The sequence below is a fragment of the Xyrauchen texanus genome, chromosome 14, assembly GCF_025860055.1.
Source record: "Xyrauchen texanus isolate HMW12.3.18 chromosome 14, RBS_HiC_50CHRs, whole genome shotgun sequence".
Taxonomy (NCBI): domain Eukaryota; kingdom Metazoa; phylum Chordata; class Actinopteri; order Cypriniformes; family Catostomidae; genus Xyrauchen; species Xyrauchen texanus.
This window is the reverse complement of record NC_068289.1, coordinates 18,700,525-18,725,448: the sequence shown is the minus strand read 5'-3', so window position 1 is coordinate 18,725,448 and position 24,924 is coordinate 18,700,525. Positions and strand designations below refer to the sequence as shown.

General features: G+C 43.6%; 1 protein-coding gene across 1 annotated transcript in view; it reads right to left on the bottom strand.

Annotated features, from left to right (window-relative positions):
* Positions 1-24,924, bottom strand: part of pde11a (phosphodiesterase 11a) — a 170,281-nt gene that overhangs the window by 15,510 nt on the left and 129,847 nt on the right. The window contains exons 11-19 of the mRNA XM_052142651.1: positions 21,028-21,174; positions 20,764-20,871; positions 20,449-20,558; positions 19,960-20,050; positions 9,406-9,506; positions 7,786-7,863; positions 7,413-7,476; positions 7,258-7,332; positions 2,003-2,086 (exon numbers count right to left, since the gene is read on the bottom strand). Of these exons, the coding sequence (XP_051998611.1) occupies positions 2,003-2,086; positions 7,258-7,332; positions 7,413-7,476; positions 7,786-7,863; positions 9,406-9,506; positions 19,960-20,050; positions 20,449-20,558; positions 20,764-20,871; positions 21,028-21,174 (858 nt within the window). The remainder of the gene's footprint in view (positions 1-2,002; positions 2,087-7,257; positions 7,333-7,412; positions 7,477-7,785; positions 7,864-9,405; positions 9,507-19,959; positions 20,051-20,448; positions 20,559-20,763; positions 20,872-21,027; positions 21,175-24,924) is intronic.

The window sequence follows — 24,924 nt, the reverse complement described above, 5'->3', positions numbered from 1 at the left end:
AAAATATGACTTTCCCCGAAGCATTATTTAACAAAACAGCGACCCCTGCAGATCGTGAGGTACCATGACTAAAACATAATTTTATTACCCCATTGAATACACCAAAATTGAACATCAGACACAGTGGAATGCATTTCCTGCAGAAAAATTACATTGCTTTCTGACTCTTACAAAAGAAAAAGGTTGCCTTGCGATTGACCTTAACTTTTAAACCTCTCGCCTTTAACAAAATAAAACAGAACTTATCATTTAAAGAGAACATGAATTTAAAATGTCTTAATCTAATCAATAGATTAACACATGCATAATCTCTTTTGAGAAACTAAACAAACTCTTATGTGTTTCCTCATTGACACCAACTTAAGATTCTCGTCTTAATCTTTGTCTACCTTTTAAATAGTTGATATACACGGACCACTGATGTACCCAAATGTCCCTCAGAAATACGCCTTTTGCCCAGCCTTAAATGTATTGTCGATTTGAGGCCAAAGAGCATCCCAAGCTGCCTTGTCTTCCTTCGTTATATCTCCTGCAAACCAGACGCCAAGTTCTTAACAAATCGGAGAGTTTTTCGTAGCTTTCCAAATGAAATCCCTGTTAAGGTGCATGATAAACGGCAAAATAACCTGTTGTGGTTCTTCCATCTCTTCTCGGCAAACGATGCATAGAATCCACAGCGTCCTCTAGCTTAGATGCCCTCTCGGGAGCAATACTGGGCAGAATATTTATGACATCTTGCCTGGTATCTTCATTTTCCTTTTCGTTTAGACCACTGATGCAAAGATTCCATCGCCTTTTGTATCTGGCTAGATCTTGGATGGAAACTTTCAGATCTTTGTTATCTGTTGGGGGTGCTATTATGGCAGCATTCTGTTTCATCTGGGAAGCCAAGTCTTCTAGTTTCTGGTCTTGACTGTCAAATCTTCTCATAAGAGCCTGAATTGCCTGCAGTAATGTAGCGTTAGAGACTTCTTCACCAGGGTTATTAACTCTCAACTTTTTGGAAGAGCTACTTTTGACAGGCGTAACCGGTGAAGCCAGTAACCGCTTATCAGCGCTGTAATTGTCTGATGAATTTGGTATTTTAACCTCTGAAAGGTAGATGACTTTCAATCAGACTTTTCAATGAGCTAATATTGACAAACTGGGTTAGTCAATGCACAAACATCTTTTAAGTTATCCGGAATTGTCACTCACTCAACAATTACTCTGATTACTACCACATTATAGCTGAGAAATAAAGGTAAGCTTTAGCATTACCGTTGATCACAACTGAGAGTCGCGATAGACAAAGTAATCAAAAACGCTCAGGGTACCTACCTGACACCAGCCAAATTGGGAGATGTAAACTTTCAACATGGCAGAGGAGAGTCTGGTTTCTATGTCATAATAACAGCTCCGCAAGAAAAAAAAAAACACTTAAATGTGACTGAAATACTTGTAGGATAATTCATATAGAACATGCAGACAGATGAGATGCTAGTCTTCAAAGATCAAAGACATTCTGTAAGTCTATGAAACACATATTAATACCAGTGGGAAACTGTGTTTTAGTAACTGCACAGTAATTCCCTAGCAACCACCTACAACACCCTAGAATCGTGGTGGGGAATTTTGGGCAAGCACCACTCGCATTTTCTGTCCCTTACTGTCTCTCATTATCTTTCTCTTCCTCTGAGGATTAAGGGGTAATAGAGGAATTAGAGCATGTAAGTGTGGATGATGTCACATTATACCTGTCTCTCTGATCTGGAATGCTAAACTGAAATTTCTGTACATACAGGCAGAAAGAAAGAGTATGTATTGAGTATTTTGTGTCTGCGAAAGTGATAGATTAGTGTCTATAGATTAGTGTAGATTATATATATTTTTTTCTAATGTTAAAATACTTTATTCTGTCCAATCTTAATATGCAGAGACAACTTTAAGTACAGTAAGCCATTTGTAGGTTGATTTTCTCAAAGAAAAAATGTAAACACACAACAACACTGACTAAAATTACCTCATACAGTGGTGCGCAGATTCCATCAATCCACTCCAGTTGTAACCCCGGCAGCTCGTCCTTACGATTTCGGTCAAAAATTGCCTATTGCATACACACAAAATAAAAATAGAAATCTGTTAAAAACAAACCCCCCTCAATGTTTTAAGTTTAAAAAATTAGTTCACCCAAAAAACGTTTATTAACACTTCTATCGTTTTGAAACCTGTATGCCTTTTTTCTTCCGTGGAAAACAAAAAGAATATGTTTCGCTTGTTTGTCAAGCTCAAAAAATGACGGAAAGTAGTCCATTTAACTTGTGTGCTAGAGATACAGTACATGCTAGCTTTGTGTCGGAAACAGATGGACATTTTAAATATTGTCCACTAAAAATCTCCCATCTTTGCCACAGCTCTGAAATGTGCAACTTTGTTGCAATACATTTTTTTGCAAAATTATTTTTACGTGGCTCATTGTGCATATAACATCAGTATCCTGGTGAAATTTACTTTTACTATATTGCATGACTTGTAAGGCGATACATTTTAACGTTTGTATTTAATAAACAACTACATTTACAAGCTTGTTTAAATGTGATCAGATTGCACAGTAACTCAACTGACAGAGCGCTGCGCTTGTGAAGCAAAGGAACAGTGTGTGAATTTTGAAGAGCACGTGAGTTGACGTGAGGATTTGTTGATTTAAAACTCGATAAAACATTAACCTTAATTTAACTCTTTAAACCTTTGTATGTGTTCTCCTAACATCATTCACCATCTCTACTTACAAATGTCACCGGATGGTCATTGCTGTGTTGTGGATACCTATGTTTGTGTAGGAGTGAACTGAGAGGCCTTTGAGACAATTCGTTTTATGGACTTGTCTGTTTTAGCTGATAATGGCTGTGCTCTTTTCTAACTGAACATACACATGTGTAAAAGTAAGTTTGTGTGTGTGTGTGTGTGTGTGTGTGTGTGTGTGTGTGTGTGTGTGCAGGCAGGCTGCTGTGGAGAGATAGTGGCTCTGTGTTTGAATATATCAGGCAAACACCCACACACTTGGAACTAAAGACTGAGACTTTTAACCTGAGCATAGCATTTCTAGAGTGTGTTTGAGCTGTGCTATCTTTCTAATGTGCACCTTCTGCCTCATAATCCAAATATAAGCAAATAGGAAATATATTGTAGAAAGTTGGCCACAAGTTTTTAATTTCCTTTTCAATTGTGGGTGACTGTGTGTATTAGTGTGCGGACAGACTGCTATTTTTTGCACTTTATAAATGATTGTATTGTACAATATCAAGTAATTACAAATCTGATATGTACACAGAGAAATTGTGTGATTATAGAGTTTTATACCTGTGCAGCTGGCCATTGTATGTATGTGTGTGTTTAATTATGATGTAAGCTCAATGCAACCTGTGAACAGATGTCTTATTCAAACGTTTCAAACGTTCATCTTAAAATTTTTATATTTATAACAATCGATTGCCACTTCAATACATGATAAAAGACCTACAGTTTGGATCAGAATCAAAGCATGCCTTTGAGTACAACAGAAAATAATTATTGTGTTTACAGTAATAGAGTAACAAGTCTATGGGGCACGGCATTGCACATGGATATACGTTAATATGAAGGATGCTGATTTAACATGTTAACCAGTGCAATTAATTATATAAAAAGTAATGCAATTAATCATGGCTAAAGGAATTTTCCTACGATCAGAGAAATTCAAGCTTGAAATACCAACTTTATGCTTTTACGAGTCTCAGACAGCAGGTGGCAGTAAACGCAACTTCAACTGTACAGAGGCAACAAACATCTAGGTTACTAGTGTAACCCCCGTTCCTTGATGGAGGGAACAAGACATTGTGTCAATTGTAGTTACACAAGGGGCTTATTTCGGGAGCCTCGGATACCTCTGAATATGAAAAAGGCCAATGACAAATTGGCAAACAGAATTTGCATGTCCTGCCCCCAGACATACGGGTATAAAAGGCAGGGTGACACAAAGTCTCGTTCCCTCCATCAGGGAAGGGGGGTTACACTAGTAACCTAGACATTCCCCTCCTATCACTCACTCGATGTTGTGTCGATTGTAGTGACACAAAGGGTCCCTATTCAATAGTGCCACCTACACTGAAACGTGTTACGTGATCTGCATGCCAAGAAGCATGAGCATCAGACTGCACATAACCCTCCCCGACGCCCCACTAAGGCATCATATTGTTTTTATTAGGTTCCCGGCATCCGAACAAGGATTCTCATGGGGGGTGGGAACAAGCGACATGGCAAGCATGGGAGAAAAGACATCCAGGGAGCGTGAGTTAGTGGATTAACCTTGGAGAAAAAGCACACGTGTTCACCTCAGTGGAGGGGAAAGGTGATAGCGCAAGCGGTACACCCGGTCAGTCATCCCATGTTACCGAGTTCTACATGCTCGGGTTGGACAAAACACGGGAAGAAACTGATACAAACTGGATATTGTAGAATCTTACAAATGTATTGGGTGTTGCCCAGCCCGCTGCTCTACAGATGCCTGCTAGAGAGATGCCAATTTCCAGTACTCAGGAGGATGCCACACTTCTTGTAGGGTGTGCTTGAACCCGCAAGGGTGGCGCACACGGCCTGGGTTTGATAGGCCAATGTGATGGCGTCGACTACCCATTGGGCAAGCCTTTGACACAGCAACGATAGGGCCCTCCCGGGGCACCGCTTGCAATTTCACTACATGGTCCCTGAATGGGGTCGTAGGAACCTTGGGCACATAGCCCGGTCGAGGTCTTAGGATAACATGAGTATCTGCCAGACCGAACTCCACGCAAGTGTCACTGACAGAGAATGCGTGCAGGTTTCCGACCCTCTTGATGGAAGCGAGCTCAATCAGGAGGGCCGTCTTCTGAGAGAGGGCACTTAGCTCCACTGATTCTAGAGGCTCAAAGGGGGTTCTCTGGAGGCCCACAAGGACCATGGAGAGATCCCATGAGGGGAACAGGCGTGTCCTGGGAGGGTTCAATCTCCGGGCGCCTCTTAGAATCCTGATAATCAGGTCGGGCTTTCCTTGGGACTTACCGTCCACCGTATCATGGTGGGCCACTATAGCGGCAACATATACCTTTAAGGTGGAGGGGGACAGCCACCCCTCCAAATTTCCCTGTATGAATGAGAGCACAGACCCGACTGCGCACCTCTGCGGGTCTTCAGATCGAGAACAGGTGCTACATTAGGGCGTAAAGCTGCCTGGTGGAGGGAGCTCTGGCTTGGTTGATGGTGTCTACGACAGCTGGTGGTAGACCACTCAGATCTTCCGCATCCCATCAAGGGGCCAGATGTGGAGGTTCCAGATGTCTGGGCTCAGATGCCAGAGGGTGCCCTGTCTCTGAGAAAGAAGGTCTTTCCTCAGGGGAATCTGCCAGGGAGGTGCTGTCGCGAGGAGCTTGAGTTCCGAGAACCAAGTCAGGGTGAGCCAGTATGGGGCCACTAGAGTGACTTGTTTCCTGTCCTCCCTGACCTTGCAGAGCACCAGTGCATGTAGGCTTACTGGGTAAATGTGTACTTGTTCAGCCCCTGGGGCCAGCTGTGTGCCAACGCAACTGTCCCAAGGGGACTTGCCTCCAACCTGAGGGAGTACCAGAGCAGGCAATGGGAGTTCTCCAGGGAAGTGAACAGGTCTTCCTGTGCTTTGCCATAACGTTCCCAGATCAGCTGATCCACCTGGGGTTGGAGTCTCCACTCTCCACTGAGCGGAGCCTGTCGTGACAGCACATCCGCTGTTGTGTTGAGGCTGCCCGAGATATGAGTGGCATGCAGCGACCTCAGTCGTTGTTGACTCCAGAGGAGGAGATGGTGGGCGAGTTGTGACATATGATGAGAACACACGCCACCGTGGCGATTTATGTACGCTCCCGTTGCGGTGCTGACTGAATGGATCAGCATATCCAAGGAACCATCTAGCCATGAGGGCTGAGGGGAGGATGGAGGGTTCCAGTCCAGCCCAACGTTCACGGCAGCCCGAGCATGCATATAGGACATCTGAGCGTCAGCCGCAAACTGGGCGTGCAAGCCCGAAGGTGGCAGCCCAGCTGAGTGCTCCGCATCAGATGAAACGACGTTTTCGATGCAGCGGTGACGTCATCATCCTGCACTGACGGAGACATCAAGACTGGCCATGAGGTGAGCCAGTGAGCCGGTTTTCATATTCAGAGGTATCCGAGACTCCCGAAAGAAGTCCCTTGTGTCACTACAATTGACAAAATGTCGATTGAGTTACAGAAGGCGAACCATACTTACTGACAGTATAAGATAAAGACAAGTTCTTGTGTCGAAACAAAGCTGGATGGAGCATGACTCGGAATGCAGGGCTCTTGAAACTTGATATTCTAATTGTCAGACTATGCTTAACTTGACACAGTGTCCAAAATACACTGTTTATGACACGACACGAGTGAGGCAGTCCAAAACCGTCCATTTGATGCATGTACACATAGATGCGTCCCATATAATAAATCTCTTTCTGACAGATCGATGAATTGAATTGCAAAATGCATTGCTGTAGACTGTAGGCCAATGACTGAAATAAATAATATATTGCCTTCTGAAGACACTTTTATATTGACTAATCAATGATTTACTTGTCTGTACTGGTGGCCAAAAGTTTGGAATAATGTACAGACTTTGGTCTTATGGAAAGAAATTGGTATTTTATTCACCACAGTGCAACTCAACTGATCACAATGTATAGTCAGGACATTAATAACGTGAAAAATAATATTACAATTTGAATTTTTTTTTCAGAACTTCTTAAACAACTTCAAAAAGTTAAGATTTTATGAATTAATCTGCATATTATTTAATTAAATCAATTAAACATTTTGATCGAAGGAAAACCTTTAGTTAAAACAGACACTGTAAAAGTATAACCACAAGATTTATACATAATACTTGTTTACATGAGACTAATGTTATAAATCACTTACTAACCTTTACTGTGCAAAGTAAAAAAAATCAGAGTTTTAAAAATAATTAATATAAGCACATTAACAAACATTTGAGCTTCACATTTTTGTTTTTAAACCCTCCGGAATGCCTTGCCCCATAGACTTCCATTGTAAAAGTATAAGATTTTTGTTTCTGCTTACTAATGGAAGGATCAGTCAAAAATGTTTTCAGTAGTTATCAACAACATGTCACAGATGCTGTTAATAGACTTGTACTGATCCCAAAACATTCCTTCAGAAGTTTATGAGATGATGTTTTTCAAAGTGTTCATCTTACCGAGGGAGTAAGTTTCAGCTCTGATCGCTCTCTGTCTCCCTGCTCAAAAAACTCACTCGTCACCAGTTCTGCGACCTGTTATAGAACAAAGATCACACTTCAGTAATATTCACTCCTCATACTCCAGCTATGGTGAATTGGGTATGAGTGTCTACCTTGCATGATATCTCCCAGGGTTTAGTGACAGCTCCCAAATCACATGCTGTCATCAACATCGACCTGAGAAGAGTTCCGAAATAAATGCTCTCTGTGTTTGGGTTAATTTAGCAGTAGTTTTGGGACAAAATGTCCTCAAAAGTGCATTTTCCTTTGAGGACATTCTGGGATGCCCTCAAGTGGAAAAAATATTGTAATTCTTTTTCATTATGGAAAAATTCAAGTTTTCTGAAAGGGGTTTGGATGGGGTTTGGATAGGGTAAGGGTTAGTCTACAGTATAGTAATTATAATTAGCTTCACATAAAGACAATATAAGTCTGTGATGTGTCCTTATTATGATAGCTATGTAAATGTGTGAATGCACAACAGACCTGCACATATCTCTGTGTTCCTTCACATTCCAGTTGTATTCACCTTTCTTCACCAGCTCAAAAAAGGAATTTCTGTTCCTGTGAATGAAAATCAATCTATCAGCACTCAAATGCAGTTCACAGTCCTTCCACATGGTGGCACTATGAGCTTAGGTAAACACAATATCTGCTGCCCAAATCACCATCATATCACTCCTGATTTATGGAGCAGGGATATTTTTAGACCAAAAATAAAAACGAACTAAATCAAAAATAAATAAGAGAGGTTGCCACACAAATGGGTTTTAAATGGTATACAAGGTTTCAGTTTTACAGTACAGCAATAAACCATTAGAATCAGTACATTACAGTGATTTTACCATGGTAAAGGAGTGTTCTTAAGCACATCACAATATGCAGTAACAACAATATGAAAAAAATACACAAAGAGCACAGTAGTGTAGTTAAAGCATAACATGCCCAATCAAGGTTTTGGGTTAAGACTTATAGCCTTTTTATATTTTCTAGCAGAAAATTATTTCTTTTAGGGTTTTCACCACTTTTTGCCTTCTGCCTTCACTTTTTCACAGAATTCTTTGTTTTTAAAGTACAAATATTCCATGTAGTTTCTTCAATAATATGAGGTCACGAAAATGCATAAATCATACAAATGATTAAAATATGAACAAAATGCTTTTTAAAATAATTTTAGTTGGAGTATATCATGTCACACACTTCCCAAAAGTGTTTAATGCCCAATAAACAATTCTTCCACCTAGTAATATAGTTAATTTTTGTATCTGTATGTGATATTGTCCATCTATGGGTGTTTCTACAACTGTCTCACGAGTTGGTCTTTATCAAAACAAACAGATTTCAAATTTGTTCTTTTTGTTATATGAAGGTATCACTAAAACAGAATTGGAAACTTTTTACCAGGCCATCATCATTTATGTTTGTAATTTTTGTATGTCTTTTATGTACATATTTTACTGTTTTAGCCGCATCCCAGACCCAGACTTTCAATATGAAACTATGAAAATCCATTATAAAAATATATATTTATATATTACATGTTTAAATCTATGATAATATAAACAAAGAGTGAATCAAACATAAACCATTTCAATATTTATTGTCTTAAAATTATTTCTACACATCTTTTAAAATTACAACTGTCCCACAGTTATGGTGTCATTTCCACCACATCAAACAATTTTACCCCTTATAATTTTAAAGTTTGTGTTCTTGTTGCCAAAGTGGACAAAATGGTCTGTGAAAAGCATGCTTTAGATGAAATATGAGACAAGTGATGTTTGAAGAAATCAAACAAAAATCAAGGTAAAAATAACTTTTTATTGGACGTCATATACAATCAAGCTGTAATTATGACAAATTCTGCCAAAATATTGTAAATATAAATTGTAAAAATATAAAGTGCAAAAATATTATTTAAATTTGTTTATTAATTGTGCAACATAAAATGTTAGCTATGAAATAAGCCTTAGCAAGACAAAGGAGTCGGCTATTTAAATTTAAGTTAAAAATGTCATTCCCAGCACAAAATTCTACTAAAATTTGTAACACCACAACAAAACACAAATTGTCCCAGACTATTCAAGTAAAAGCAGAAGTACTTACTGAAAGTAGAGTGTTAGATCTGTAGCCAGTATGGATTGTTTTAGGAGCTGCATGAGTTCTCCATACTCATGTGAGGACAGATTAGAGAAGATATTGTGACCCTGGAAAGACACATAACCATGAGCAAAGATCCTATCTTCATTACTTTCCATTAAAGGAGAAGTGTGTAATTTTTTCTATGCTAACCTAAAATACTTTCTAAATGTAAGCGATTTATACAGTAGACTGATTTACCCAGTAAAGCGTAAACACGGTGACTGTGTGGTGCTGTCAAAACACTGTTTGAGCACGGCAACATTGACTCAACCAATGGTATGACTTTGGGACGGGATTATCTGTTTGTACAAACAATGGAAGATGGGGTGAATGCTCAGGAAACCTGTTTGAAAACAGTCATAATTGTATATCAGTTTGGTGAGCTAGTGGCGCAGAAATTGCACACTTCACCTTTAAATGTTGTTCGGCATTGTGAGATAGATTTTGGGGAAGTTTGATGGCATTTATAGAGTTTAATGCAAGTCAACAGACTCACTGTTGCAATGACTTCACACAGTGAGAATAGACATCATGTGAGAATCTGGGCACTTTAACTGATAACTGTTTGTTTGTGTGCTGTGGAACACGCTGACGTACATAGGCATCGATGAAACTGTTTTTATCAGTGTTGGCCCAGATCACCAATCAAACTGGTCTTGGTTACTATGGCGACGAAAGTTCACGGGAAGTTCTAAAGAGACTCTTCCGGGGCAATCTACAGTGCAATCGCAACCTGCCGACGCCATATTGTAAACACAGTACAGCTAAGCTGATAGCATAACACAACACCGCCAAACTAACCAGTTAGTGAACTTTCATTGAAACCCCTAAATACTCTACAAGTGGGTCTGTGTACGATTATATACAGTAACCATTACTTATCATGTGACTCTGATTGGAACCCTCCCACTCATTCTAACATCAGAGCATTCGATGCACGCACGCACACACACACACAAATAGAAATATATGTGTGAACTTCAAATATAGTGACAGAGCCCCTATGGTGGTTTAAGATAAGCAAAGACAAGTTTCTTTAATAATGCACTCATATACATGCTACACACACACTTACATTTACAGTTTGCATTTACAAGGGGCACCAGTTACAATTCTTGCTATATATTGCTACATGTTCACAAAGGTGTTTTTTATTTAGATGCTAAGATTTAAACTCATGAACATGGACTCATTTAACTGTTGTAAACTTCTGGGCTTCTCCAAGCAGAGCAGTACACATAATCGCTGTACCTGTGTAGCATCATGGGAATTGGACAGATAGCCCAAATCTATCCCTACCAGATTAAAGCAGGAGAACTGCTCTCATTTAATTAAGAAACAACTTAATTAATACTTGTGTTTGGCTTGACTTGAAATCTTCTATCTCTGAATAAATGATGACCAGAGCTCATTTGTATGCTAATGACAGTTACACAGATAAAAATGCTCTATCTGTAGAAAGCAATTATTTCCACAGTCAACATCTGGCAGTTACTACAGTGTAACCCCCCTCCCCAAACACACACTTCCTCTTGGAATGGTGTTGGTCTTGTGTAACGTATTATATGATATGCTTCAAAATACTAAAAATAACAACAAACTCCGTTTATGCTGGTATTTGCAGCATTTCATAGTAGTATTATAATAAAATGGTATTGACGGTAAATTTTTTATATTGTGGCTTAAATGTTTAAGAATGGAATTGATTGGGGCCTGGGTAGCTCAGCAAGTATTGATGCTGACTAGTACCCCTGGGGTTGCAAGTTCAAATCCAGAGCTTGCTGAGTGAATCCAGCCAGGTCTCCTAAGCAACCAAATTGGCCTGGTTGCTAAGGAGGGTAGAGTTACATGAGGTAACCTCCTTGTGTTGTTCTCGCTCTCGGTGGGGCACGTGGTGAGTTGTATATGGATGCCGCGGAGAATAGCGTGGGCTTCCGCGCGTGCTACGTCTATGCGGTAACGTGTTCAACAAGCCACACGCCCCACCGAGAGCGAGAATGACACATTATAGTGACCATGAGGAGGTTACACCATGTGATTAACAGTCTCAGACACGGAGGCAACTGAGATTTGTCCTCCGGATTGAGGCAAGTCACTACACCACCAAGAGGACTTAGAGCGCATTGGGAATTGGGCATTCCAAATTGGGGAGACAAGGGGAGAGAAAAAAACTTTTATTGTGGTTTAAGTTCGAGAATGGAATTAATTGCAAACTGATGTATCATGGCTTACAGTAAGTTCTATAATGGAACTTATTGCAAACGGTTTGTATTGTAGCTTAATTTTAGGAATATAATGGGTTGAAATCTATTATGGCTTAAGTTCTAGAATATAATTGATTGCAAAATGTTTGTTTCAAGGCTTAATTTCTAGTATTGAATTAATAGGAAACTGTTTATTATGGCTTAAGTTTGAGAATGGAATGAATTGCAATTGGTTTTTATTATTGCTAAAGTTCTAGAAAGGAATTGAGTACAAACATTGTATTATAGCAAAAGTTCTGGAATGGAATCATTTGCAAACTGATGTATCATGGCTTACAGTAAATTCTAGAATGGAATTGATTTCCAACAATTTCTAGAATAGTATTGATTGCAAACTACTTGAATCATGGCTTAATTTTTAGAATGGAACTGATTGTAAACTATATGCATTATGGCTTAATTTTGAGAATGGAATTAATTGCAAACAGTTTGAATTATTGCCCAAGTTCTAGAATGGAATTTACATTTACATTTATGCATTTGGCAGACGCTTTTATCCAAAGCGACTTACAGCTCATTTATTACAGGGACAATCCACCCGGAGCAACCTGGAGTTAAGTGCCTTGCTCAAGGACACAATGGTGGTGGCTGTAGGTATTGAACCAGTGACCTTCTGATTACCAGTTATGTGCTTTAGCCCACTACACCACCACTCCAGTCCAATTGATTGCAAACAGTGTATTATAGCAAACGTTCTGGAATGGAATCATTTGCAAACTGATGTATCATGGCTTACAGTAAGTACTAGAATGGAATTGATTGCAAACTATTTGTATTGTAGCTTAAGTTCCCCTTCTGTCGCTCTCTCCACGTTGTGTCAAAGAAGCGACATTAGGGGTCTCTCTTGAGCGCCGATATTCACCACTGAACTATGAAAAAAGGCCAATGAGAGTTGGCAACCAGTATTTGTATGTCCCGCCCCCGGACATACGGGTATTTAAGCGGCGCAAATACGGGAGTTCATTCAGAAAATTTCTTCGGAGCCGATGGTCATGTCTGCAACTGCTGCGTATACACACCGAGTTCCTGCTATCCCTCTGCTGCATGCTGTTGGATTCTACGGCACACAACAGCGGCTTTCTCCTGTTGCACGGCTGTGCACTTCCTGCCCCTGGGCGCTTCGACAGCGCAGATTAAAGAACTCTCACGAGTTTTTTTCATAAAAGAGTGATTTTATTTAAAAGAGTAATTTCCTCTAAAAGAGCAAAACACAGCGGCGTTGAACGTCCTTTTAAGGACGCGTCTTTATAAAGATGCCTTTCCGCCCCTGTGTTGTTCCTGGATGCAGTAGAGTGCTCTCCGCTTCCGACGGCCACAGGCGTTGTCTCATGTGTCTGGGTAGCGATCACACCGAGGCTGCGTTTGTGGATGGTTCATGTTCTCACTGCGAGAACATGACCATGACAATGTTGCAGTCACGGCTTGCTTACAACCGCGATGGAGGCGATTTGGGGATGGCAGCGGGTGCAGCTCCGCCGGGTACGCCCCCTCGGACCAGCACGCTCGTTGATTCCCGTCCGTGCTCGAGGCGGCGGCGACTCGCCTCACAGCCAGTCTGCCGACCCTCTTGCGATGGAAGCAGATGAGCTCGCCGCGGCATCGGAGGGCGTGGTATCTGATGCGGAGGGGGCTGCCGCTTTCGGGCCTGCACGCCCAGGCTGAGGCCGACGCACAGATGACCGACATGCTTTCCCAGGCAGCCAATAACGTGGGCTTGGATTGGAACCCTCCATCCTCCCCACAACCATCACGGCTGGATGACTGGTTCCTGGGGTCTGGGCGGCGCTCACAGCCTCGCCCCCCCTGTTCCGTTTTTCCCGGAAGTGTATGACGAGCTGACGTCTTCGCGGAGAGCACCCTCTCCGCTCGTCCGCCCTTGCCACCCTCGACGGCGGAGCACGATATGCATACGAGGCGATTCCCCAGGTGGATAGGGCGGATGCGATCCATCTATGCCCCGGAACCCCTACCACCTGGCGAGGTCACCCCGTACTCCCTTCCCGGACCTGTAGAGCAACCTTCTCGCTGACAGCGACACCAGACGCGCCGCTTCTGCCCTGCATGCCATGGCTCTCCTGCAGGTCCACCAAGCCAAGGCACTACGCAACATGCACGGGGGTGGCCCTGATCCCGACACGCTGCAGGAACTCCGCTCAGTGAGCGACCTCGCCCTGAGAGCGACGAAGGTCACAGCGCAAGCGCTCGGGCAGGCGATGGCCACGCTAGTGGTCCAGGAACGTCAACTGTGGCTGAACATGGTCGAGATGCGTGAAGCCGACAAGACTCGCTTCCTCAACGCCCCTGTCTCCCAGTTTGGCCTCTTCGGCGACACCATCGAGGACTTTGCCCAGCAGTTCTCCACGGTAAAGAAGCAGACGGAGGCCATCTCTCACATCATGCCTCGCCGCAAGCCTGCCGCCACGGCCCATGCCCCGTCTGCTAGCTGAGGGCGTCCTCCCGTGGCCAGAAGACAAGCTCCTGCTCCGCCTCAACCTGGGCCCAGCTCTTAGCCCCAGCGTCGAGCAAACCGCAGGAAGTGCATGCCCCCTGTCTCACGGACCCCCTCGAGGACCCGGAAGGCTCCCAGGTGCTCCTGAGACAATGCACCCAGAGCCCAAGACGTTAGCTCCGGAGGTGGTAAGACCGCTCCGTCCCCCGGTGGGGGAATCCTTTGTTTTTTTCATTTGCCGCAGCCCCTGTACCCAAATTCTCAATAAAAGAGCTATTTCCTTTGTCTCTGGGGCACATGGACCGCAAATGCCATTCACACGGCACTCTGCTTTCAGGCCTCAACAGTCCCGGCTCCATGGACGCGGTGTACCCGCCTTCAGCCCCACGACTGTTCCCTGGCCGGCCGGTTCAGACGAGTCCAGAGGACGCCAGCATCAGACCTCCTCCTCAGTCACGAACCCGCCCCCTGCTGGATGCGCAGAGCAAGGTAACTGCTTTGAGTTTATTCTCAGCACCAGAGCCTCGGGACGCCACGTTGCCTCCCGACGCCACATTACCTGTTCTGCACCACAGCGAAGTCCCGCCGGGTACGTCCAAAAAACTCGTCCCATTGGTGCCCCTAGCACGGAGTTTAGAGGCGTGGCTTTCACTGCCCAACCCGTCACGCTGGCTGCACCGGACCATTCGACTCGGTTACGCAATTCAGTTTGCCAGGTCTCCGCCCCCCTTCGTGGGCGTACATTTTTCCGCAGTACACGGCCAACATGCCCATTCCCTGCGCGAAGAAATCGCCTCCCTTCTATTAAAGGACGCGATAGAGCCTGTCCCTCCAACCGAAATGAAGAAGGGTTTCTACAGCCCTTACTTCGTTGTACCCAAGAAAGGCGGCGGCTTACGACCGATCTTGGACCTGCGAGTTTTCAATTGGACCATGTCCAAACTCCCGTTCAAAATGCTCACCCAGAAACAAATTCTATCTGGCGTCCAGCATCTAGATTGGTTCGCAGTGGTAGACCTGAAGGACGCGTACTTCCACGTGTCAATTCGCCCTCGACATCGACCCTTCCTATGGTTCGCGTTCGACGGCCAGGTGTATCAGTACAAAGTCCTCCCCTTCGGCCTGTCTCTGTCCCCTCGCGTCTTCATGAAAGTCGCAGAGGCAGCTCTTGCCCTGCTCCGAGAAGCCGGCATACGCATACTCAATTACCTCGACGACTGGCTCATACTGGCCCACTCCCGAGAGTTACTATGCGCACACAGAGACCAGGTGCTCAGCCACCTCAGCCGTTTGGGGCTTAAGGTCAACTGGGAAAAGAGCAAGCTCTCCCCGGTCCAGAGCATCTCTTTTCTCGGTCTGGAGTTAGACTCCGTCTCAATGACAGCACGTCTCTCCAACAAGTGTGTTCAGTCAGTGCTGAAATGCCTCGCTTCCTTCAAGCCAGGCACCGTGTTCCCACTAAAATATTTCCAACAGGTCCTGGGGCATATGGCATCCTTCGCGGCGGCCGCGCCACTGGGGTTGATGCATATGAGACCACTTCAGCACTGGCTCTGGACTCGAGTCCCGAGACGAGCATGGCGCCGCGGCACACACAACGTAAAAGTTACCTCTGCCTGCCGCCAAACCTTCAAACCCTGGACAGACCTCTGCTTTCTAAGGGCAGGAGTACCCTTGCAGCAGGTGTCCCGACGCGTTCTGGTCACAACCGACACCTCCAAATTGGGTTGGGGCGCCGTGTGCAACGGGCATTCAGCCACAGGCCGGTGGAACCGAGGCCCGCTGCGCTGGCACATCAACTGCCTAGAGCTGCTGGCTGTTTTTCTGGCCCTGCAGAAGTTTCTCCCGTTAATTCGGAACAAACACGTCCTAGTCAGGACAGACAGCACCACGGTCGTAGCCTACATAAATCGCCAAGGTGGAGTATGCTCTGTCCACATGTCACAGCTCGCCCGTCGTCTCCTCCTTTGGAGTCAGCAGCGACTCAAGTCACTGCGCGCCACTCACATCCCCGGCAACCTCAATGTGATAGCGGACGCGTTGTCAAGACAAAGCTTGCCTGGCGGAGAGTGGAGACTCCACCCCCAGTCGGTCCAGCTGATTTGGGACCGGTTCGGCAAGGCTCAGGTAGACCTGTTTGCCTCCCAAGAAACCTCCCACTGCCCGCTCTGGTATGCCCGGACAGAGGCTCCCCTCAGGGCAGACGCGTTGGCACACAGCTGGCCTGCGGGGCTGCGCAAGTATGCATTTACCCCAGTGAGCCTTCTTGCACAGGTGCTATGCAAGGTCAAGTCATTCTGGTAGCCCCTTACTGGCCCACCCGGACTTGGTTTTCGGACCTCACGCTCCTCACGACAGCCCCTCCCAGGTGAATTCCCCTGAGGAAGGACCTTCTTTCTCAGGGACGGGGCACGCTCTGGCACCCGCACCCAGACCTCTGGAACCTCCACGTCTGGCCCTTGGATGGGATGCGGAAGATGTAGCTGGCCTACCATCGACCGTCATAGATACAATCAATCAAGCCAGAGCCCCCTCTACCAGGCATCTTTACGCTCTAAAGTGGCGTCTGTTCACGGACTGGTGTTCTTCACGAGCCGAAGACCCGCAGAAGTGCGCAGTTAGGTCAGTGCTCGTGTTTCTTCAGGAGAGGCTGGAGAGGAGGCTGTCCCCCTCCACCCTCAAGGTGTATGTCGCCGCTATCGCGACCCACCACGACACGGTAGACGGCAAGTCTCTTGGTAAGCACGACTTAATCGTCAGGTTCCTAAAAGGTGCCCGGAGGATAACTCCCTCCCGGCCTAACCTGTTCCCCTCCTGGGATCTCTCGGTCGTTGTAAAACAGTTAAAGGATGGGCAAGGAGGAGGCGAGAACCGGCTTGTCAACATAAATAATAATTTAATAAGAAACTTAAAACACAACATAAACAAACACACATGCGGACATGCCCGTAATTCTCTCTCTCTCGAACAATCGCCACTGGCCGCCTTTATCCCTCGCGCGCCTCATCAGGCCGATTGGGGACCGGGCACACGATATTCCAACCCGGACCCACCCCCCTCCGCTCCACAGTCGTCCTTACGGGACTCCAGAGACCCCTCTTTGAGCCGCTTGACTCAGTTGGACTCGGGGCCCTCTCTCTCAAGACCGCCCTGCTGATCGCGCTCGCTTCCATCAAGAGGGTCGGGGACCTGCATGCGTTCTCTGTTAGCGACGCTTGCCTGGAGTTCGGTCCGGCAGACACTTTCATGATCCTAAGACCGCGACCGGGCTACGTGCCCAAGGTTCCTACCACACCCTTCAGGGACCAGGTGGTGAACCTGCAAGCGCTGCCCCGGGAGGAGGCAGACCCAGCCCTTTCACTGCTGTGTCCAGTATGCGCTTTGCATATTTATCTGGACCGCACACAGAGCACCAGACGCTCTGAGCAGCTCTTCGTCTGATTTGGGGGACAGCAGAAAGGGAACCCTGTCTCCAAGCAGAGACTCGCCCAATGGGTTGTCGACGCCATTTCCCTGGCTTATCACACCCAGGCCGTGCCCCCCCCCTTGCGGGTCCGAGCCCACTCCACCAGGAGTGTTGCGTCCTCATGGGCACTGGCTAGGGGCACTGCCCTAGCAGACATTTGTAGAGCAGCGGGCTTGGCAACACCTAACACTTTTGTGAGATTATACAATCTCCGAGTTGAGTCAGTATCGTCCCGTGTTTTCTCAGGTACCGAGCCCGTAGAACTCGGTAGCATGCCCACGATCTGACCGGGTGAATCGCTTGCATTCCTAACCAGGGGAAACAGTGCACCTTCATTCCCAGGAGATCTCAGGTTTGGGACACTGGTTGATTCCTCCCTAGCCCTCGTGGGTTGCAGTTCAGTGGAGGAACTCGCCGACCCAAGCCACTGCGGGTACCGCAAGCTACCCTGTACTGGTATAGGTGCTCCACAGGTAAGGCCTCCTTCGGACTCCCCCTGTGTGTAACACCACGGTTCTGTCCCCTCTGGCGAGCGGACTCCCGTGTTTCCCTTAGGCAGTCACGGCTGCCTCGGTTGCCGTGCTGTATGTTCCCCCCTCTATGAGGCTGGATCCACCACCGCACCAACTTTTCCACATAGGCCCTAAGTCAGGCCTCTGATGGTTTTGCCACTTAAACTTGCCTCCCCTCTCGGGTAGGCGTGGCCTCCGCAGGGTCTTCTCCGCCCTGAATAAGGGCTAAGACCCCCTTCCCTCAATGCGTGTAAGGGCCCCGGCCTTAGTTGCTCTATATGCGAGAAACATAGAGAGAAAAGAGGCCCGGCCAGGCTTGGCCCGTTCCCAGGTTGGCGGCCAGCACCTTTTTCCCCCCTCCGGGGTAACGATAAGGAATCCTGATGGCTTAAATGGGGCATTGGGGAAGGGTACGTGCAGCCTGATACAGTTGGACGTCCTGCACGTAAGAATACCTGCTCGCTCCTGTATCAGCAGTTCACGTACACGGCTCAGCGCATGGCACTTTTATAAGTGGACCCCTAGTGTCGCTTCTCTGGAGAGAGCGACAGAAGGGGAACGTCTAGGTTACGTATCTAACCTCCGTTCCCCGATGGAGGGAATGAGACGTTGTGTCTCCCCTGCCACGTCGCTGAGCCGAGCCACTGTTGTGGCCGGACCATTTCCGGCTCCTCAGAAAAATCCTGAATGAACTCCCGTATTTGCGCCGCTTAAATACCCGTATGTCCGGGGGCGGGACATGCAAATACTGGTTGCCAACTCTCATTGGCCTTTTTTCATAGTTCAGAGGTGAATATCGGCGCTCAAGAGAGACCCCTAGTGTCGCTTCTCTGACACAACGTCTCGTTCCCTCCATCGGGGAATGGAGGTTACATACGTAACCTAGACATTTTAGAATATAATTGATTGCAAACTGTATTGTGGCACAAGTTCTAGAATTAAAATAGTTTGCAAACTGTTTGTATCATGGCTTAATTTTTAGAATGGAATAGGTTGGAAACTTTTTTTAATAATGGCTTAAGTTCTAGATAGGAAATTGATTGTAAACTATTTGTATTTTTGCTTAAGTTTGAGAATGGAATTAATTGCAAACAGTTTGTATTATTGCTCAAGTTCTAGAATGGGATTGATTGCAAACAGTTGTATCATGGTTTACGGTAAGTTCTAGAATGGAATTGATTGCAAACTATTTTAATTGTAGCTTTTTTAGAATATAATTGATTGCAAAATATATTATGGCATAAGTTCTATAATGAAAATAGTTTGCAAACTGTTTGTATCATGGCTTAAGTTCTAGAATAGAATTGATTGAAAACTGTGTTTGATAACAAAAGTTATAGAATGAATCAATTGCAAGCTATCTGTATCATGGCTTACAGTAAGTTCTAGAATGGAATTGATTGCATACTCTTTGTAGCATTGCTCAAGTTCTAGAATGAAAATTGTTTGCAAACAGCTTATATCTGGTATTAAGTTCTAGCATGGAATTGATTGCATACCCTTTGTAGTATTGCTCAAGTTCCAGAATGACAACTGTTTGCAAACTGTTTGTATCTTGGCTTAAGTTCTAGCATGGAATTGATTGCAAACTGATTGCAAATGTTGTATTATGGGTTAAGTTCTAAAACAGAATTGATTGAAAACCGTTTGTATTTTTTCTTAAGTTCTAGAATGGGATTGATTTAAAACTTTATATCGTAGCTTAATTTCTAAAATAGGATTTATAGTAAACTGTTTGTATTATTTCTCAAGTTCTAGAATGGTATTGATCGTAACTGTTTGCATTAGGGCTTAAGTTCTACAATAGTATTGTTTGTATAAGTTTACCTCACTCTGCAGGATCATAACAGCATGGTTGAAGTGATGGTGTTCTAGTGTGGCTGATGTCCCATACAGGAGAGAGAGAGCTGAACCCGTCCTGAGAAAGACAGAAATGTAATTCTATTGCCGTTCTGAATTCCGTGGTGTACATTCAATATCCCAAATCCCATCAATACTCATGTGGGCACAGTAAAGGTATAATTCATGTCATAAAATTCTACATAACCGTGCTAAACATTTACACTTGTTAGTGAATACATTCAGCTTAAAAATATGTCAAACTAAAGCCATGGACAATCAGACTCCTGCTTTTAGAGGATATTGGATTGATAAATACATACAAGATAAATAAGATACAGAGAGAGCATTATGTAATAATGCTTATGAAAGTTTCCCAATTTCCTCCTGGAACTGTTTGACCTTCACAAACTGCCACAAGAATGCTCAAGAACTCAGTTTTAAACTTATAGTGGTTGAGAAATAGCCGAGTCTCACTTGGCTTGGAAAGCATTGTTGGTTCCTCTGTGGTCCAAATCATGGCAAATGCAGCCCACTATCAGAGCCAGAATCTCCATCTCTGTCAGTGTCTCCTGGAACCCAGCCGTCTGCAAACAAACAAATACACACACAATGGGGTCAAAAAGTCTAAGACCACTACTAAAAATACTTATATTTTTCATTCATCTAATTATTATTATTATAATATATATATATAATGTGTTTATATTTATATGTTGATACACACTCACACACACTCCGCTGCTCTAATACTGACCCTAGAACAGCACACACACAGTGTGGGTCACTCACAGTCAGCATTGAAAACATGCACTGGCAGACGTTGAATGCGTGTCTCCAGTTATGATACAGAACCATGCGATAGTTCTTCCTCACTGTCAACAGCCAGCGACACAGAGTCTATTGAGAGAGAGAGAAAGAGTGAGAGTGTGACAGAGAGAGAGAGAGAGAGAGAGAGAGAGAGATGTGGTTGGTGATGATTATGTAGACATTTTAAGAAAGTTAATCATTTAAAAAAAAAAAAAGTGTGTGTGTGTGTGTGTGTGTGCACCAGACCTCATAGTCTATCTTGAATTTCTGCACCATTCCCAGCTCCATAAACATTCGCAGAGCTGCAGTGACCATGGCGTCCACATCCAGAGAGAAATCATCAAACGAGAGTTTATCAATGCCCAGTTCACACACCAGAGGAATGTTCGCTGCCTGAGGAAAATAAGAACAACAGAGAGAGAGAGAGAGAAAGAGAGAGAGAGAGTATCAGTGTTTTCTCTCAATTGAAGTGTTGTGAATGCAATGCCACTAGTGTCATTATTTTGTGTAACCCATGAATATTCATACTGACTGAAGCTCACAGTCGTGTTAATGAGATGCTACAAATATATTCACACACACATTCACAGATCTAATGAGAAAAGGCTGGCAGCAGGAGCTAGGCATTGTTGTTTCGTCATTGACAAATTCTAATTATAGATATTTATTAATTTAATCATCAGCGCTCAGTAACTGTGTCTGAAATTAACAAAGGCTTGGAGCAGGAGTCACGTGAAGCCATGCGAGGAGCGGACGTGGAAATGTGCGCATTTTGCTAGTTTTTAATTATATTTATGTCCTAAAATGGTGAGATTCGATATACCCTGCTACATATCTGTTCTTTGAAAAGAACATGGCAAAGAATGAAAAATCCTTGGGCTCTGGAAATATTAAAAGACATGTGTGCTCAAGCTGATACCTCAGACAGGCCCACAGACCAGGGACTCGGTTTGGACGGTGCGGCAGGAGAAATTCAACGCCTACTGGCGAGCATGACTGTAAAGCTGCCGAAAGTTCTTGCAGACTTAGAGGATCTTGCTGTAATACGTCAATCGATTACTGCGATAGAAACAAAATTTGAGCTGGTTACAAAAAATCGGGGATGTTGAGAGACGGATCGATTATCTGGAGTCATTGGAAAGGGAATTAACTGATAATCTGCTAGCAACCAATATAGACTTGGAACACGTTTGGGAAAAACTGGAGGATTTGGAGAATCATAATCGACTAAGCAACATCATAATTGTTGGAATTCCTGAGCAAGAGGAGGGCTGAGATATGGTAAAATGTATAAACAATCATCTGCTTGACATAACAGGCCATAAGATGAAAATCGAATGAGCACACAGTGTCCCGGCTCGCAGATACACTGAGGGAGACAGGCCCGATCACTTCTGGCCAAATTTATGCAATCATCCGATAAAAATCTTGTGTTGCGTGATGCAAGGAACAAAGGAAAGCTTTCTTGGAAGAATCAAAGCATTTTCTTGTTCCCAGACTTTACAAATTAGACAAGACAGAAACATGATTGATTCAATGAATGCAAGAAACTCTTACATCAACGGAAGGTAGCTTTTATACTGATGTTCCTGGCCAAGCTGAGAATAGATACTAAGAATGGCCACAGAATATTTACATGACGACAGCATGCTTTGTCTTTCATAGAGACAATGAGGTAAGACATTTGGTGATTTTCATATGGCCCCCAAGTGAGCTTGTCCCACATTACATACACTTGTCTGTCTGAGGAAGCTGGCAGCTAATTTAGTTTCTTTTTGTGTTGGTTCCGCCTAGCGGCTGGAGTTTGTTTTGTGGAATAACACTCCTTCAAGAAACTTTTGCATCGACGAAGGGTTGCTTTTACACTGAAGTTCCTGGCCAAATTGAGAATAGATACTAAGAATGGCCGCAAAATACCTACATTCCCACAACAAGCGATGTCTTTCATAATATCAATGGACAGAGAAAGTCATGGTGTGTTTCTCAAGTGCCTCCAAATGAGCTTGTCTCACTGAACATACACTTGACCATCATAGGAAGCTGGGTGCCTTTTCTGTTTCTTTTTGTGCTGTTTCGCCTAGCGGCTGGAGTTTGTTTTGTGGAATAACACTCCTTTGGGACAGTTGTGGATGAATCTGCTCATTCTTTGTGCTTATGTTTCCTATTGAATGGAGTTTGTTTCTTGGAATATTTTTTGCAGGACATTGGAATGATTAGGTAATCTCCTGCACTCATGAACAGCCGGCTCACTGAACATTAGTTTAACTGTTCGAGGAAACTGAACGGCTTTATTTTTATTTATTTTGTATTTATTTATTTATATTTATTTTGTATTTATTTATTTATATTTTTTTTGTGTGTGTGTGTGTGCGCTGGTTCTGCTATTGGCAGGAGTTTGTTTTGTGGAGTAACACACCTGCGAGTCAGTTTTGTGAATGAATCTACTCGTTCTTTGTATTTATTCTGACTATTGGCTGGAGTTTGTTTTATAGATTATTTTCTGTTATGTAATTCTGTCTCACAAAATATAATATTTCTAGGGCTGTCGAGTTAATGCATTAATAACGCCCGATTAATTATACAAAAAATAACGCGTTAAAATTATTAACGCATTTAATCGCATGCTTGTAGTACCACCTGTATACTCCAGTGGAGAGTAAGTGAAATTTCAGCTGTGTGAGCAGCACACACAGTTTATACAGTGAAGAAAACAACACAGATATGCGTTACTAAGGGTTCAAATGCGAACTAAGGGATCTCAATATGTGTTTAAAGATTGAGTATTAAACTATATTTAACTTGACACAGTGACCTAAACATTTTATGTTTATGATGCAACACACCCGAGACGTGACACAAGCATGTCTGACGCAGGTCGTATGGTAGGGTGACCCAGTCCCGAAATTGGGAGCTTTGTTCCGCGTCCCGCAAGTTATAAGCAGTGTCCCGCATTTCAATTTTGTCTGTATAATTGTTTATCTGTATTATTATTTCGCCATCATTTTATTTAATCGTCGGTGTTCTACAGTCATAATGAATAAGAAGGCCCTACTCGAAGCAGCCAGATCAGACAAAAAAATTAAATTCAAGATGCACTAAATCTGGTAAGAACGCATTTAATCTTTCTAGTCTTTAATAATGGAATTGATGTGCTTATTTGGAAATGAGCTTTTTAGTGATTAGATTATTTATTTTCACTTCATTATATTTATATTGAGTAGGTCTGAGCTGTTAAAATTAGTTTGTATCATAGACCTTTTGCCAAACAGAGTGACGTTCACAGCGCCGTCATTAACATTTAACATCACTGCAAAAATACATCTAATATAAAATATTTATTCACCTAGTAGAATAATAGTAAGTTATTTCTCCCTCGTGTCCCGCAAAATCAGGTCTGTTGACCTGCAACAGAGCAATAGCCAGGTGTTCACCCTATCGTACGGTCTTTACCTCACAAATATTTAATTACCGACAAGGTTAAGGAGGTGTCCTTTATACTTTTACACTGTTTTTACCCAGTCAATCTTTATTTAAGAAACATGCTCCCTGAAATAGATTCACTTTGCTCCTTCTGTAATGCTGTAGATTAATCTGCCCCTCATCTTTATTGGGAATGTGCCCACGCAGTAGTATTTTGGAGAATTAGTATTACAGATATTATTTAAATACTCTTTGTACCTCCAACAACTCCAAAGCATTGAAAAGCATTGCACTATATAATGAATATAATGTCTTGGCATTATTGTAAAATATATCTGTAGTATTGTGTGCTATGTGGCTTGTTTCTAAAAAAATATATATCTGACACAGGTGTACAATGACAGTTCTTAAACAAGCCCTCATAATAAATCTCCAACTGATTGACAAATTCACTTGTGTAATGGATTGCTGTGAACTGTATTCCAATTATTGTCTTATGATCAATAATATGGTAGTAAACAATACATTGTATTCTAAAGCCACTTTTTGTATCGTCTTATCAACGATGAACTCTTCTGCTACAAGAATGTAATGCATTTTAATTATCTGAATATTTTTTTATTTTACGCACATATATATATAAGGTGTATGTCGCCGCCATCGCGGCTCACCACGACACGGTAGACGGCAAGTCTCTTGTTAAGCACGACTTAATTGTCAGGT